General features: G+C 41.3%; 1 protein-coding gene across 3 annotated transcripts in view; it reads left to right on the top strand.

Moving 5' to 3' along the window:
* The window catches only part of sugct (succinyl-CoA:glutarate-CoA transferase), a 71125-nt gene extending 67135 nt beyond the window's left edge, over positions 1-3990 (top strand). For all 3 annotated transcript variants that reach the window (XM_085417667.1, XM_085417669.1, XM_085417668.1), the window contains exon 14: positions 3570-3990. In XM_085417667.1, coding sequence (XP_085273793.1) covers positions 3570-3733 — 164 coding nt within the window. In that variant the 3' untranslated portion in view covers positions 3734-3990. The remainder of the gene's footprint in view (positions 1-3569) is intronic.
* The last annotated feature ends 12126 nt before the right edge of the window (positions 3991-16116 follow it).

Genomic DNA, 16116 nt, shown 5'->3' with positions numbered 1-16116 from the left:
TTGTGTTTTAATTCTTTGCATCTTGTTCTGTTTAATCTGAACAAGCCCCTAAAAATAGTGAGTGATGACTGTCGGCCTCTCTGGGCTTTTATTACCAGTATTCAATTCAATGCTCTGTTTTTAAAACGCTACGATGCAACGACAGCCCAGCGGTTTGACAGACACCAAATATTTGAACATGTTAGAAAAGAATGACTCTGAGGCTGACAAAGGTTAGCATGGGTGCATGAGGCTTCATAGCCAGGACTCCAAACGTGCAGCAGCATGTTAATGACTGTACTCGTGCTGGGGATGGATGCTGTCAGGTGTTCTCCTGACTGATGTTTGGTCCATTTTCAGCATCTTTTTCTGCCCTGACGTGTTTGTCGCTGCCCATCAGGGACCCTCAATGAAAGTTAACGTGAGGGGAAACAAGTTAGCGTTTATCTTCCAGCCTCACTGTGCTAATGTGCTGCTAATGTTAATCATTATTGAGTTTGGGAACTGAAGACAAGCTTGGCCAATGAAATCAGACTGAAGAGGCGGATACATGTGAGCTGGGACGATAATGTAATCAGTACTCATTAGATAAACATGTTTGTCACATGTATATCAGTGATGGATTCCCTCAGGTTCTTTTAAACCTTTCGATTGAAACCAGAAATGTTCAGGAAGGTTCGGCTCACTGCAGATGCACTTAAACTGTGTTTCCTGCAAAGACGGAGACCTGATGGGCTCAGTGAACTCACAGAGCAGAGCTCTACTACATGCTTCACTCACCCAGTCACAGTTACACAGCTTTAATCTGTGCCTAAACACACAGATGGAAGGTTTATGACCTGACGTTCATTGTCTTCCCACGGATACCTCAGCATGTGGACCAGATTCGTGAGGGATCTATCCACTGACCCTCCGATTAATAGGTGACCCGCTCTTCCACCTGAGCCACAGCCAGCCAATCACAATCACATGAATAATGCTCACAGAGATTTAGGTTTGTGTGTTTCCTGCAAACTGAACCTTAAACTGAAAATCACCGTCCTGACTTTGTGGCCGAGTCCTCGCAGTGTGACTGCAAACAGATTTATGTGCCCACAACATGACCAACACATGTGCACACACACATCCTGCTAACATGTAACATGATGTCTCACTGCCTCCGTGTGCTCTGTGATCCTGTTCCCTCATGTGATTTACACCAAACCATAATGTGAGAGGAATCTGTGTGTGTGTGCGTTTGTGTGTCAGCCCATTCACAGCCCTAACAATATCCTTTTCTTTGCTCTGCACTTTGCTCTGCATCTCTGTTTAGTAAACAACACCAGACACAAGTGTGTGTGTGTGTGTGTGTGTGCGTGTGCGTGTGTGTGTGTGTGTGTGTGTGTGTGTGTGTGTGCACATTTGTGTGGTGTGTGTGTTGTCTGTACCTCGGAGGTTAATTGGGCGTGAAAACGTGCTGCTCAGAACATTCATTGGCCGACCTGTTGATGGCACTCCTCTGTTTGTGAGTGTGTATTCATGTGTGTGTGCGTGTGCTGTTTCAGAGCCAGGAAATAGCTCAGAACAAACAGTAACAGACTGAAACGTGATGGAGGCAGCGAATAAAAGCAGGACACAAACCAAGCTATTCAAGCTAGAGCCAATGCAACCTGCAGGCAGCGCTAAACACAAACCTGAGGACGGCCCACCTGCCCTGATAGTCCCAGTAACCACCACAACCACCTGTAACTAAGCAACCAGCAACACCTGTAACTAAGCAACCACAACTACGTGTTACTAGGCAACCATGACAACCTGTAACTAATTAACTATGAACACCTCTAACTAATCAAAGACAACCACCTGTAACTAAGCAACCACAACTACGTGTTACTAGGCAACCATGACAACCTGTAACTAATTAAGCATGAACACCTCTAACTAATCAAAGACAGCTATCTCTAACTAATTAACCATGTCCGCCTGTAACTAAGCAACCAGGTACACCTGTAACTAAGCAAACACAACTACGTGTTACTAAGCAACCATGACCACCTGTAGTTAATTAACTAATTAAATATAACCACCTCTAGCTAATGAACTAGAACCACCTGTAAGTAATCAATCATGAGAACCTCTAACTAATCAAATACAATCATCTCTAGCAAGTCGTTATCCACAGCCATCTGTAACTAAGAAACCACGAACATCTGTAACTAAGCAACCACGACCATCTGTAACCAAGGATACCAAGATCATTTGTAACCAAGCAACCAAATTCTAAAAAACCTGTTTCTAAAAATGTAAAAAACAAAAAAAAAAAACCTTTTGTTTGTTTTTTAAAGTCCTATGTGATCAGGATCTGGTTTGTGTCCTTTTTCAGTTGTTATCTCTATTAACTATGATACAGAGTGATACCATGTATAATTCACAAGTTAACTTATTATATTATGTGATTATATAAACACAAATTATAACATCATTAGTTGATAAACATAAACTAAACAGTTAAAAGAGGTAATATTTACCGTTTATTAACACTGATCGTTATAATGTGTATAAACACCATTAGAAGTAATACTTCTATATAATTTCTTACCACAAACCTCACTGACCACAGACACAAAGAAAACTGTCAATCTTTTTCCGCCTCAGTGGTTTGATTATTTCTCCTCTTCGGTTTTAGCACAGAAATGCAAAAGAATGCAATCAGTGAATAACAGGATTACATAATCTTATTCCATAATTATTTGCCCTGACACCCTGAACACACACACAGTCAAACATGACACTACGCGGGCAGATACACATACACTTATGTCATTTTGCACGAGTGGCCTCACACACACACACAATGTGAGAGTTTGGCTCATTAGTGCTGTTCTTAAAAAAAACCAGCTGATTGTTGTGAGTTTCCCAAAATGAAATGTTTCCTTTTCCTCCTCGCTCACTTCCTGCCTTCATTATTTCTTTAAAACTAATTTAACAGAAAGAAATGAAATGAAACAGGAAGCTGAATTCAAAAAATAATCTTATATGAAATCAGAATGACTCACAGATGGTTGCTGGTCCCTTCCCTATTATAAGAACATGGTTAATTTGATGTTCCAGGTGACTGACACACACACACACACACACACACACACACACACACACACACACACACACACACACACACACACACACATTTCAGTAACTTCATATACTTTAGATTTATTATTAATTGGCTTAGTTGTTTTTGTAAACACATCAGCTGCAGGGATTTCACTATGTGGGCATTTTACTTTAGTTCTCCCACCATAATCAGCTTTACATTGTCTGGCCACACCATGAATTACACTACACTACATTAGTGTTTATGACCTGTTACCCACTGAAAACAGCTGGAACTTTATGCAACCACAAATGTGATGAAAATCAGGAAATTGTTCTCCAAAGTGTGAGTGAGACCAGGAACACGAACACAAACAGGTGAAACATGGAAAGCAGTGGACAAACAAGAGAAGGAATGCAAAGATGAGAAAAACTGAATGAGTGGGATTGAATCTGCATTTCCTTTCCGACAGCACGCGGCTCTGATTCGCTGTCTCTTTTTGTTTGTTTGTCTTCAGGTCCGGCGGTTCGTTTCAGCAGCTTCTCTCCAAGCGGCCCGACACCCCCTCCTCTGATTGGCCAGCACACCGTAGAGGTGCTGCGAGACGTCTTATCGTACAGCAATGAAGTTATAGAAACCCTGCTGGAGTCAAAAGCAGTGGTTCAGAATGAAGTCTTGTGATTGGCCGAAAGAAAAATAATTAACAAGAGAAAGGAAAAGACAAAAACTGATCATTTTTACCTGATCACTAGTTTTGATTTTAAAGGACTGATCATTAAACATTTAGATTTCAGCTGAAGATAAGTTCATATTTCCATTTTTAAATGTATTTTTTAATTATTTATGAACAATTTCTGTTGTTTCTAATGTCTCTGTAAAGCACTTTGAATCACCTTGTTGTTGAATTGTGCTATACAAATAAACTTGCCTTGCCTTGCCTTACGGAGTGTTTTTACACAAATATGAAGCTGATTCTTCTAACATCTTTGTGTTTTATGACTCTACAGTAACTCTACAGAACTCTACAGTAACAATTCAGTAACTCTACAGAATTCTACAGTAACACTACAGTAACACTACAGTAACTCTACAGAACTCTACAGTAACTCTACAGTAACTCTACATAACTCTATAGTAACTCTACATAACTCTATAGTAACACTACAGTAACTCTACAGTAACTCTACAGTAACATTACAGAACTCTGCAGTAACAATTCAGTAACTCTACAGAATTCTACAGTAACTCTACAGAACTCTATAGTAAGACTACAGTAACTCTACAGTAACACTACAGTAACTCTACAGTAACTCTACATAATTCTATAGTAACTCTACAGTAACATTACAGAACTCTACAGTAACTCTACAGTAACACTACAGTAACTCTACAGAACTCTACAGTAACTCTACAGTAACTCTACATAACTCTATAGTAACACTACAGTAACTCTACAGTAACTCTACAGTAACATTACAGAACTCTGCAGTAACAATTCAGTAACTCTACAGAATTCTACAGTAACACTACAGTAACACTACCGTAACTCTACAGTAACTCTACAGAACTCTATAGTAAGACTACAGTAACTCTACAGTAACACTACAGTAACTCTACAGTAACTCTACATAATTCTATAGTAACTCTACAGTAACATTACAGAACTCTACAGTAACACTACAGTAACTCTACAGAATTCTACAGTAACACTACAGTAACTCTACAGTAACTCTACAGAACTCTATAGTAAGACTACAGTAACTCTACAGTAACTCTACAGAATTCTACAGTAACACTACAGTAACTCTACAGTAACTCTACATAACTCTATAGTAAGACTACAGTAACTCTATAGTAACACTACAGTAACTCTACATAATTCTATAGTAACTCTACAGTAACATTACAGAACTCTACAGTAACAATTCAGTAACTCTACAGAACTCTATAGTAACACTACAGTAACTCTACAGTCATACTGTTCTAACTCTACAGGACACTGATGATTTTTGTCAGATGTTCAGGTCAGTGTTTGAAACAACACGCTACAAAATACCAAAGAAAGATCACACCATCATGACCTTATAAAATGTTTCTCAAAGCAAAATATGTTTATTGCACCTTAGAGCTGTTTATGAACTTGCTTTTAAATAAAACTTTTGAATCATTTTATGACCTGTGTATGTGCATGTGATGTGACACTGTGGGGTGTTGATGTCGTGATGATATGCTGGAATGTCAATTATAATAAATCGCCTGCAACAAATTTCAAGAAATCAAGTGAAACGACTGACCTGGAAGCAACCTTCTGGAAAATGTCACCTGTTCATTCACCTGACTGCTTGTCTCTTTGGTTTGCTGTCCCCACATGACCTCACCTGTGGGGACAGGTGTTTCTGATAGAGATTGGTGACTAGGTTAAAGTTAGACACTGGGTGTACTTGTTGTTTGATATGCAGCCAACTGTTGGACGATGGACACAGTCATGGGTGAATGAATGAGGATCACCTGAGCTCAAATGCGAGGTGGAGAATAAATGCAGAAAAACTCAGGCTGTCACGGTCTGGCTGGCAGACCGTGGGGATGTGGGGAAGGAGGAGGACCCAGGCGCGGAGCTCAAAGTTCAAGCAGTGTGTTTATTTACAGAGTGGAACAAAAACAACAATAAATCCCCGTGTTCTCCCAGACTCCCGTGTCGTGTCTCTGCGTGAATAGTTCGTGTCTCTGTGCTCTCCGCTCCCGTGTCAGCACCCCCCGGTGCTCGCTGCTCTTCGTGCCTTCCACGCTCCTCCTGCGGGAAACAATAGACGCAGCCGTCAGGACACAAATAACCGCGGGCATACACTTACACACATTAACTCAATTCAATGGGACGACTAACGTGGAGTCTCAAGGAAATGATCCCGCGTCGGTGGGAGCTCCAACTCTCTCCTAAGTAGCTCCCCCGACGAGGCCTGATCAGCAGCAGGTGTGTGACTTCGGGTGTGGCCAGTCCTTCCGCAGGGCCACACCCCTCAGGCCTGCAGGTGGCTGAGCTCCATCCTCCAAGCATACCCGCAGACACACACACACACACTCACATCTACAAGCATGGAGAAGAGCAGCAGCAACACCAAAATACATATAATAATAATAATATAATTCATAACTGCTCAGGGTCCTGGGTTGCTCAGACCCAGGACCCTGACACAGGCATTCTCTCGTAAACGTAAGATGCTCTGTTCTTTAACGTGGGAGAAAATTTTTAAAAATATAAATATTATGTTTTATTGATTAGAAACTTTGCAGTTTAAGGTACGTATCACATGAGAACACATGCCCCTGAACAGGAAGTCCCAGATTTTCTCCCTCCACTGATTTCTGATCAAAGGACAAAGGAGGCGGGAACAACTAAGCTGTAGTGCCTCTTCTCTTCACTTCACTGTGCAATACATTTTGTTAATAGTCAACAGTGCAATAGACTTCAATACTTGAAATGTGCAATTCCCTTGTATTCTTATTCCTATTTATTCTATTTATCCCTTTCGTATATTTTTTTATATATGTCTCTGTATTTATATATGTGTATATATATAATATTCTGCTCACGTTCTGTAACTTCTGTCGGTGCTGTGCTATTGGAAACCGAATTTCCCAGAGGAACCCACCCGAGGAATTAATAAAGTTTAATCTTATCTTATCTCTCTTATCTTAAATCAAGGCACAAAAACAGATCCAGTTTAGGGGTTAGGGTTAGGGTAACCCTAATGTGAAAAAGCTGTTATTGTGAGATAAAAGGTCAGTTTCATTTCTTTTGCTAAAAAATATTAATGAGGAAATGGTAACCTTTCCAGTTTTAATGCATTAAGGTAACGACCATCTGAGCTTCACCCAGTCGTCAGTAATGATATCATCTCGCTGCGGTTCCTTCCTCGTTGGCAGCTGTTGTTCATGCCACCTTCACGATGGTTCCTATGTTCTAAATTTAGATGGAAACTCAGGATGAAGATGTTTTGAAAAACTTGGAGCTCCGGGAGGCTGGAACCCCACCGAGCCACCGGCTTTCTGCCCTTTAGTCTGTTGCTGATGGAAAACTATTGATCAGTGCAGCTTGAAGCAGTTCGTTTCACACTTCGTATGCAGGGAAAACAGAGTAGATGAAGTGTACAGTGTTTGGATGCCGGGTGAGTGATTTCCAGCATCCTCTGCAGGATATTGTTCTGGGACACCAGTGAGAGATTATTGGCAGCAGCCCAGCTTGTTTATGACATTAATCATCTCTGATCATTGCTTGCAATATGGCTGCATGTCAAGGATAAAAAAGTAAGCTCCCAGGAGCTCGATATCTCCTGCTGCACGCCGGGATCTGTCGCTCCTTTTGGAAACGCTGAGCATGCCATTGATGTCGGTGGGAGGACGAGAGGCAGGTTGACAGTTTGATTAATGGAAAAGAAATCCTCTGGTAGAAAGCGGAATAATCGAATGAACGTGGTGTTTACTGAATTCGAGGAAACGTGACGCATCTGGACCGTGGCGGAGTCGCCGGGGGAGGCGCAGACTGACGTGTTTGTTTGAGTTTTGAGGGAAGAAGGGAGGAGAGGGGAGGCTCAGGTGTGATTCATCAGAAACCAGGGACTTACTGTAGCTGTGCCATCCAAAAACTGACACAAACACTGCTCTGGGATCACATGTCATCTTCCTGAGCGGAGCAACCCTCCTACAGAACGCCATTACATTAAATCAGAGAAGAGCGCAGCAGGTTTGATAAAATAATTGTTTTCAAGGACATTACTCAGCAGATCGTCCGTGCCTTCAAACTAGAGATGGACCGATCCGATATTACGTATGGGTATCGGTCCGATACTGACCTAAATTACTGGATCGGATATCGGAGAAAAATAAAAAATGTAATCCGATCCATTAAATATCACGAAAGCACCTCATAAAACTTGCAACACGCCGTAACTCACCTCAGAACGTTAGCACGTCGGAGCAGTATGCATCACGTGATAGAGCGGCTGTGGCATGCGGGACCTGTCGGTGGTCTGGATAGCATGTGGAGCTTCGCTAGCAACCTGGCATTTCATCTCCGACAAAGTTATCCCGAGAGAAGTAAAGCAAGTGTGTAAGTCCATCTCTGAATGTTTGTAAAGCATTCCTGCTTTAAGCTTAACGAGCGACTGCCTCTCCGGCTGCTACTTCAATTGTGAAACTGCTTAAATGATCAGCTGATCGGCTTTTCTGTCGCGAGTCCGTGTCTCTTGTTTGTTTTTGGCCCACTTTGCACCAGAAAGAGGAAACCAGCGGCTGAACAACAGCAGCACGTTTAAGCTTGATAAGCTGTTGTTAGAATTTATTTATTATTACTTTCTACTCCAGGATCTTTTTCTACAGCTGACGTAACTGTGCAGGGGCGGATCTAGCAAAGTTTAGCCAGGGGGGCCGATAGGGCATGAACAGGGAAAAGGGGGCACAAAGACATACTTTTCTTTCTTATTCTCATTTAAAATGTCGAGCTTTTAATAAATAATTATCTGACAGCCAAAGTTTTAATCTGATGTAAAATGAATAGAAGTCCATTACTGTATATAGTGACTGTTAAGTCTAATATATATACCCTAGTAAGCTATAGTACTTTTTCCTTTGGGAAGGTACCATCTGTGCAGTCTGCAATTTTGTTGAAGAAAGATGTTGAATCTATTTAATATTTCTTGAAAAATAATTGATTTCTGTGCATTTTTTTTCACACTGCATCAAATTAAGGTTGATTACGTCGATTAAGCATCATGAGGTGGAGCGTGAGGGGTGGTTCCCTATTTTTTATTTATTTATTTTTGTTGTTGCTGGGAGTTGGAACCCTATTAGTTAGGTTGCTTAATATTTACGCTAAGTACTCTTTAAAATACCAGAATAGGGAGGATGGTGTAGGTTTAAGTTTATTAGATTGATCAGTATTGCTGAACTATGAAATATTTTTTTTGCATACAGGTATAACAGAATAGCTTTAGTGTAGTTGTTGTTTTAAACTTGAGTATGAACTTGCAGACTTGCAAAATGCAGCAAGATATTTTAAAAAACAGTTTTGTTGATTAAAAAACACTATATCGGATTCATATCGGTATCGGCAGATATCCAAATTTATGATATCGGTATCGGTATCGGACATAAAAAAGTGGTATCGTGCCATCTCTACTTCAAACTGGAGGCCGTTCAGCCCTGATCGAGGAGTGTAAGGACAAATATTACAAGAACAACAATCAGTCGTCACAGTCAAAGGCACAAATTCACTGGAGGAAAGGCGATTTTCTTAATGACTTAAAGAAAATCACAATGGGCCCCAAGGTGCGTGTAAATTTGAAAGGCCCCACCCCTCCTAAGAGCCAGAGCCTTAAATTCAGACGGGCGACTTTTTGGTTGTTTTCTGTCTCGTTTTGTCTCAAATTTATTTCTTTATTTTTGTTTCGTGACTTCTTTCAGCTAGCTGATGTCCAAACAGAAAATCTTGACTGTGACTTCGACTTCCTGTAAAACAAAACTCTGAAAATCATTTGCATGAAATAAAGCTGCTGCTGTCTGCTAGCTGTGGACTTCCTCGTTCTACAGACCGAGTTTGTTTTTGTTCAAACTGGAAATGTAAAATAATTTAAAGAGTGACAGAAACGGCACGATAAGTCCTCGACGCTGAAAAACCCTGTATGAGTGTTTTTATCAGTCGCAGGCTGTTGTCCGAGTTCATCATCTCTGACAGCTGTAAATCTAACGGGCTGTGTCAGAGCTTCATTCCTGCAGTAAAGACATCAGCAGACTCTGAGCTCATTTTCTGTTGTCATGAACTTATTTAGGACTCGTTACAGGAGCCAAGGTCTAAGAAACTCACACACATGTGTAGCAGCAACACTCCAGCTTTTATACATTTTTTTATTTTGAGCTTTAATCTCCTGCCTGTGTGTGTCTGTGTGTTTGTGCGCTGTGTGATTATGGAAGCATGTGCATGTGTGCTCTGGCTGGAGGTCGGTCACTGTCACAGCTAATAAAGTTAGCTGTTATTTGTAACATGAATGTGTCCGAGCTGCTCTGTTTTGCTGTGTTTACAGCACACCAGATGCAGCTGTTTCTGACTTGTAGAGGGTTGAGTTAGCTAACTGAAGTTTTTAATTAGTTTTTAACTCTATGACGTTAGCATGCAAAGTTAGCCTGTTGCTAGCAGCAGGTCTCTGCTGTTCTTTGTCATTCGGCTCTGTTATCGTGGAACCGGCCTGGCAGACACTCAGCACACAGATCAGGGTTCTCTGTATACATATATACCTGTCTAGTGACTGACAGTAAAGAGTCCAGAGATCCGGTACTGTCTGCCTCTTACTTACACACCAGAAATGGTAAAAATGGTAAATGGCCTGTATTTATATAGCGCTTTACTAGTCCCTAAGGACCCCAAAGCGCTTTACACATCCAGTCATCCACACATTCACACACTGGTGATGGCAGCTACATTGTAGCCACAGCCACCCTGGGGCGCACTGACAGAGGCGAGGCTGCCGGACACTGGCGCCACCGGGCCCTCTGACCACCACCAGCAGGCAACGGGTGAAGTGTCTCGCCCAAGGACACAACGACCGAGACTGTCCAAGCCGGGGCTCGAACCGGCAACCTTCCGATTACAAGACGAACTCCCAACTCTTTAGAACACAACATGAGCAGACGTAACACACACACACAGGGGTTACAGTTTCAGAGAGAGCTGTGTGTGCATTATGGTGTGGGTAAAATCCACGAGGAGGCGTTAAACCTGACCCGACCCAACCTGCTGCATGTTCAACTCCCTGTGACCCATTTAGGGTTAGGTTCTTATTGAGCACGTTCCATCCACTGTATGGAGCACTCACGTGTAAATCTTGTGACAGTCCAAATGTTCGTGCATGAACCTGTGAAACTATGAGTCAGTATGTGAGTAACATCTAACCCTAAGCGCACCCCTGACCTGGTGGATGTGTTTAACAGGAGTTTAAAATCATGCTAATATTTCTGCTGCTCTCCAGGTCCTCAAGGACTTGCTCCACATGCCACATGCAATTACTACACAAATGAGCAGAAAGCATCTGGGTCCAGATTCATTTGCAAGTGAATCTCTGAGTTTGTCAAAAAGTTCATAACGTTGATGTTGGACAGAGTCTCAGCATGACACGGTCACAGGAGCTCCTTGATGCAGGAGGTGCTAGTTTCAGGTTAAAACACTGAGAGGTGTGTCTAAAACCATTAAACAGGAAGTGCCAGGTGTGCACGTGGTGGTGGTGTTGGAGCCGATGACAGGGAGAAACGGTGTCCACATACTTCTGCTCGTATTGATTGATTGATTGAATCTTTATTTTGAACACGTTGAAAAAGTACAACAACATAGAATTAAGAAGACACAAACAAACAAAGCAAAACAAAAGGAAAACGAGCAAAAACAACTACGAATAACTTTCATGTTCAAAAAGCAGCAGGAAGAAGCACGAGCTTATTTAATCCCACCCCCTGTCCACTGTCTAGTAATCAACAGACTGCAGAAATACCTCCTTACAATCACATTATATGTTACGTGTATTTTTTTTAAATGTATTAATTATATGTGTATCTGTCTTTCTATCTATCCATACATACGTATATACACATACACACTTACACACATTTTCAGTAACCCCAGTAACCTCAAAGGATACACAACCTACAGATATATACACCCACACCAACATACCCGTGCACCCGCACACACATGAAAATATTGGACAAGATCTCCGCCTCCTTCCTGTACGCTGCAAAAACCACATCCTTAAACCGCTGTTTAAACTGCGCCGTGCTCGGACTTTGCTTCATATCTTTACTTAGTCTGTTGCACAGCTTCACTCCACACACAGAGATGCAGAAACTTTTTAAAGTTGTACGGATACGAGGATGTTAAATTTAATTCCCCCTCAAATTGTGTCCCCGTTCCCTTTTAGAAAACAGTTTTAGAATATTGTCAGGAAGCAGGTCGTTTATTGCTTTATACATAATGTGTGCAGTGAGAAAATGAACCAGATCTGTGAATGTTAGAATTGTTGATTTTAAGAATAGTGGATTTGTATGATCTCTGTCAGCAGTTTGATGGATTATCCTTACGGCCCTTCTTTGTAATATAAAGACTGATGATAGCGAACAAGTAAACCTCTGCACAGTAATGCAAACACGGTGCAATCAGGGAACAATAATGTGGAGTGTTTGTGGTCCAGAATGTGTTTTACTCAAGATTGAGACACTTCTAGAAATTTTGTTATGTATATGATTTATATGAGACTTCCAGTTTAATTTATCATCTATAATCACACCAAGAAACTTATGTTCAAGAACTCTTTCAATTTCCACACCATCTACATGAATCTGCACTTGTGCATTTCTAAGGGAATTCCCAAATAAGACTATTTTAGTTTTACTGAGATTTAGAGATAGTTTGTTCCTGTTAAACCATTTTTTAATTTTGCACATTTCTGAAGTAATTGTATCCAGCAGCTGCTTTAGATTCCCCCCGGAACAAAAAATATTTGTGTCATCTGCAAATAATACTAATTTTAATATATCAGATGCCTTACAAATATCATTTATATAAATAATAAATAATTTTGGACCCAGTACAGAGCCTTGTGGAACACCACAAGCAATGTCCAAGCATGATGAGGAATGGACACCCAGCTTCACAAATTGTTTCCGGTCACTTAAATAATTTTTCACCCATTGCAGTACAACCCCCCTAATCCCATACCGTTCCAGTTTATTAATTAATATGTCATGATTGATTGTGTCGAATGCTTTCTTGAGATCCAGAAATACTCCAGCTGCATACTGTTTCTGATCTATAGCATTCGTAATCTCCTCAATTGATTCGATTAATGCCAGAGATGTTGATCTTTTTGATCTGAATCCATATTGACTGTCAGAGAGTAATTTATATTTATCTAAGAATTTGTCTAATCGTTTATTAAACAGGTTTTCTAGGATTTTGGAGAATTGTGGTAGTAAAGAAACAGGCCTGTAATTTGTGAAGTGGCGTCTATCCCCGGTTTTATACAGCGGCACAACTTTAGCTATTTTCATTTTGTTTGGCACTTTTCCCGTCTGAAATGATAAGTTGCAAATATATGTTAGAGGTCCTACAATTCCTTCAATGACCTTCTTGACGATTTTCATGTCAATATCATTACAATCAGTAGATGTTTTATATTTACACATGTGTACAATGTCAATCATTTCTTTTTCCTCCACTGCTGTGAGGAACGTTGAGTTCCTATCGATCAGGTTTTCACTACAGTCCACTGATGGCAGGGACTCAGGACTTTGTTCTGCCAGGTTTGGTCCAATACTTACAAAATAATGATTACAGCTGTTGACCACATCAGCAGTGTTTTCCATTGTCGATAAAGTATTGAGGATAACTTTGTTGTCCAGAATTCTTTTTAATGATACCGTTTAAAACATCCCACATTCCCTTCATATTATGTTCATTGTTGATCAATGTTTTACTATAATACTCCTTTCTACACACACGTATAATATTGGTCAACTTATTTTTGTATTTTCTGTATTTATTTTCAGCATCTTTTGTTCAGGAACAGAGTGTGTTTTTCTTTTTACATGCGTTTTGTAAACCCTCAGTGATCCATGCTCCGTCTGAATATTTGTGCTTCCTGTTGTATTTTATTGTTGGACAGTTTTTATCGTACAACTCCAGGAATATTCTTAAAAATGTGCCATATGCAATATCAATATCAGCTTCTTTGTACACATTGTCCCAGTGCTGATTTAACAGATCGTTCTTAAGTGCACTCATAGTGTCTTCTGTCCTCACACGTCTGTGTCTCAGGTGTTCTTCATGCTGATTTCTCTATAATTACTGTCATAAACTGCAAAAACTGTAGGTGATCACTGATGTCATTAATTAATAATCCGCTCACGATGTTGTTTTCCATGTTGTCAGTGAAAATATTGTCGCGTAAGGTGACACAACGTGGTGTAATCCTGCTAGGCCTGGTTATTTTAGGACGTAAACTCAAACTGTACATAGAGTTTAGTCATTTTATGCTTTTTCTGATTCAACAGGTCAATATTAAAATCACCACAGATAAACATAACATATGGTGTTAGTACTTCCTTCATTTGGTTGGTGTAACATATTATAAAGACTTCTGTCTGATGTAATAAAGTTGAGTTTGGCTCTGTGTTCGGTGACAGCAGCTGATTTGTCTTTTACTGCTCGTCTGTGTTTTTAAACTGAACTGTATTTTCACCCAACTTTAAGAACACATACTGCACATCTGCAGCGTCCTTCAGCTGTTCCTGTGTGTTTTCTGTTTGAACAGATGAGAGCGGCGCTGCTTTATGAGCGAGGAGTGAGCGCTCTCACTTTCTTCGCTCTCTCTCTCTGTTCTTGTCATGCTCGGCCGCCCAGTTGGCTGCCTCTGTGTTGAACTCAGTGTGTGAGAGAAAAATTCGGATGTACGTAACTCACCAGCTCTTTAAGTGTCTCTTATTCCCCAACATCTGGAGTGTGTGTGTGTGTGTGTGCAGGAAGCTGAAGTTTTTTTCTGTCCAGCCTAATGTCGAACACAGACACGGTTATATGAGAGAGACAGACACTAATATAACGTTTGGTAACACACTGAGGTCGCCGTCTGACCTCACATCAGTGGACAAAATGATACTTTTATTTTGAAGGGACACACGATCGGGCCTGTTGCCCCTCCTGCTCGCGCACAGAGAGACCATTAATGTGACTCTGTGTTATTATCTGCAGAATGAGGACTCACACTGATGCAGCAGCACATGATGGCGTATTTAACCTTAAACACAACGTTTCATTGATGTAGTAGTCCGATCTCCTTCCACCGCCCTCCGTCACAGCTGTTCTCGGATCACATAGGATGAAACACTAGGGTCAGTTAAAGACTGTTATTATCCATATCATGGCTTCTGGGAATTCTGGAATAATCTTTTCATATATTCCTCTGTTGTTGAGTAAAGAGAGTATCAGGAGTGAAAGAGAAGGTTTAAAGATGGAGGTGATGGTGGAGCTGGCGATGCTTTATTCAGAACGTCATGTCACATTATGTCATATAAATCATATCGTTGCCCTGAAAGCTCTGCACACATCGGTGAAACACGGAGTGATGGGATTATGCAGACAGATGCTGTCAGGGAGGAAGAGGAGGACTTCAAATATGGCTGACCGTCCTCTGGACATCGTCTCAGCTCCATGATGACAGGATGAGCACTTCAGGGACCGGTCTGTTATTCAAGATCACAACTTGTTACAGTGATAAGAAACACACACACTGATTGAATTCATTTCCTGATGCCTTAAATCTGGTCTTCAGAGCTTGTGGGGACTCTGTCCCTAAAAGGAAGTCCCCGGCGTTCCTGCTGGCACAGATTCATTTCCTGACATGTGCGCTGTCTCTCTGTGTAAATTGAGGGTGACAGGAACGAGTTGCAGGTTCAGCTGCAGCCTGCAGAGAGTGTGAAGTGTTTATGGTGGAAACACACACAACATACTGGGAGCTCGGGTCTCCCTCATATGACGTCCACAGGGAGTTTCTCTGGAAAGCACTTCCTGATGTGAGCCGGATGGAGAGAGAGACAGGTCCCGTGCAGCTGCAGCAGCTGGATTTCACATTAGAGCAGTCGAGATGCCCCGCTCCACAGACAGGATGTGTACTCCTGGTTTCCATGGCAGCACCGTCCTTTTCCTTGTTTCCTCCCGTTCCGCCGTTCGTTCCGTCAGAGGAAGTAAGAGCGAGATGGATTCAGCAGAGAAGTTTAGAATTGACATTTATATTTACGGACAGACACGTGGTCCAAAAATCTGCTCTCATATTTTATATGTATTCATATACCAAAAAACATGACGACGTCACATCTGAAAAGAAGCTAAAACAGCTGGACCGCCCCCTGGTGGCTGCCTGCAGTAAAAGTCCCAAACTCCGCCCCCCAGAATTTTATAAATCATCGTTTCACACCAAGAGTCACCTCAGAGTTACGAAGAGCGGTGCTAGGACACGTGCTAGGACACATGTGGC

The sequence above is a fragment of the Rhamphochromis longiceps genome, linkage group LG9 (assembly GCF_057381845.1).
Source record: "Rhamphochromis longiceps isolate RC_006_pf linkage group LG9, R_longiceps_female_GT1.1, whole genome shotgun sequence".
In the NCBI taxonomy this organism is placed as follows: domain Eukaryota; kingdom Metazoa; phylum Chordata; class Actinopteri; order Cichliformes; family Cichlidae; genus Rhamphochromis; species Rhamphochromis longiceps.
The sequence above is the reverse complement of the archived record's forward strand: the minus strand, read 5'-3'. Positions and strand labels throughout refer to the sequence as shown.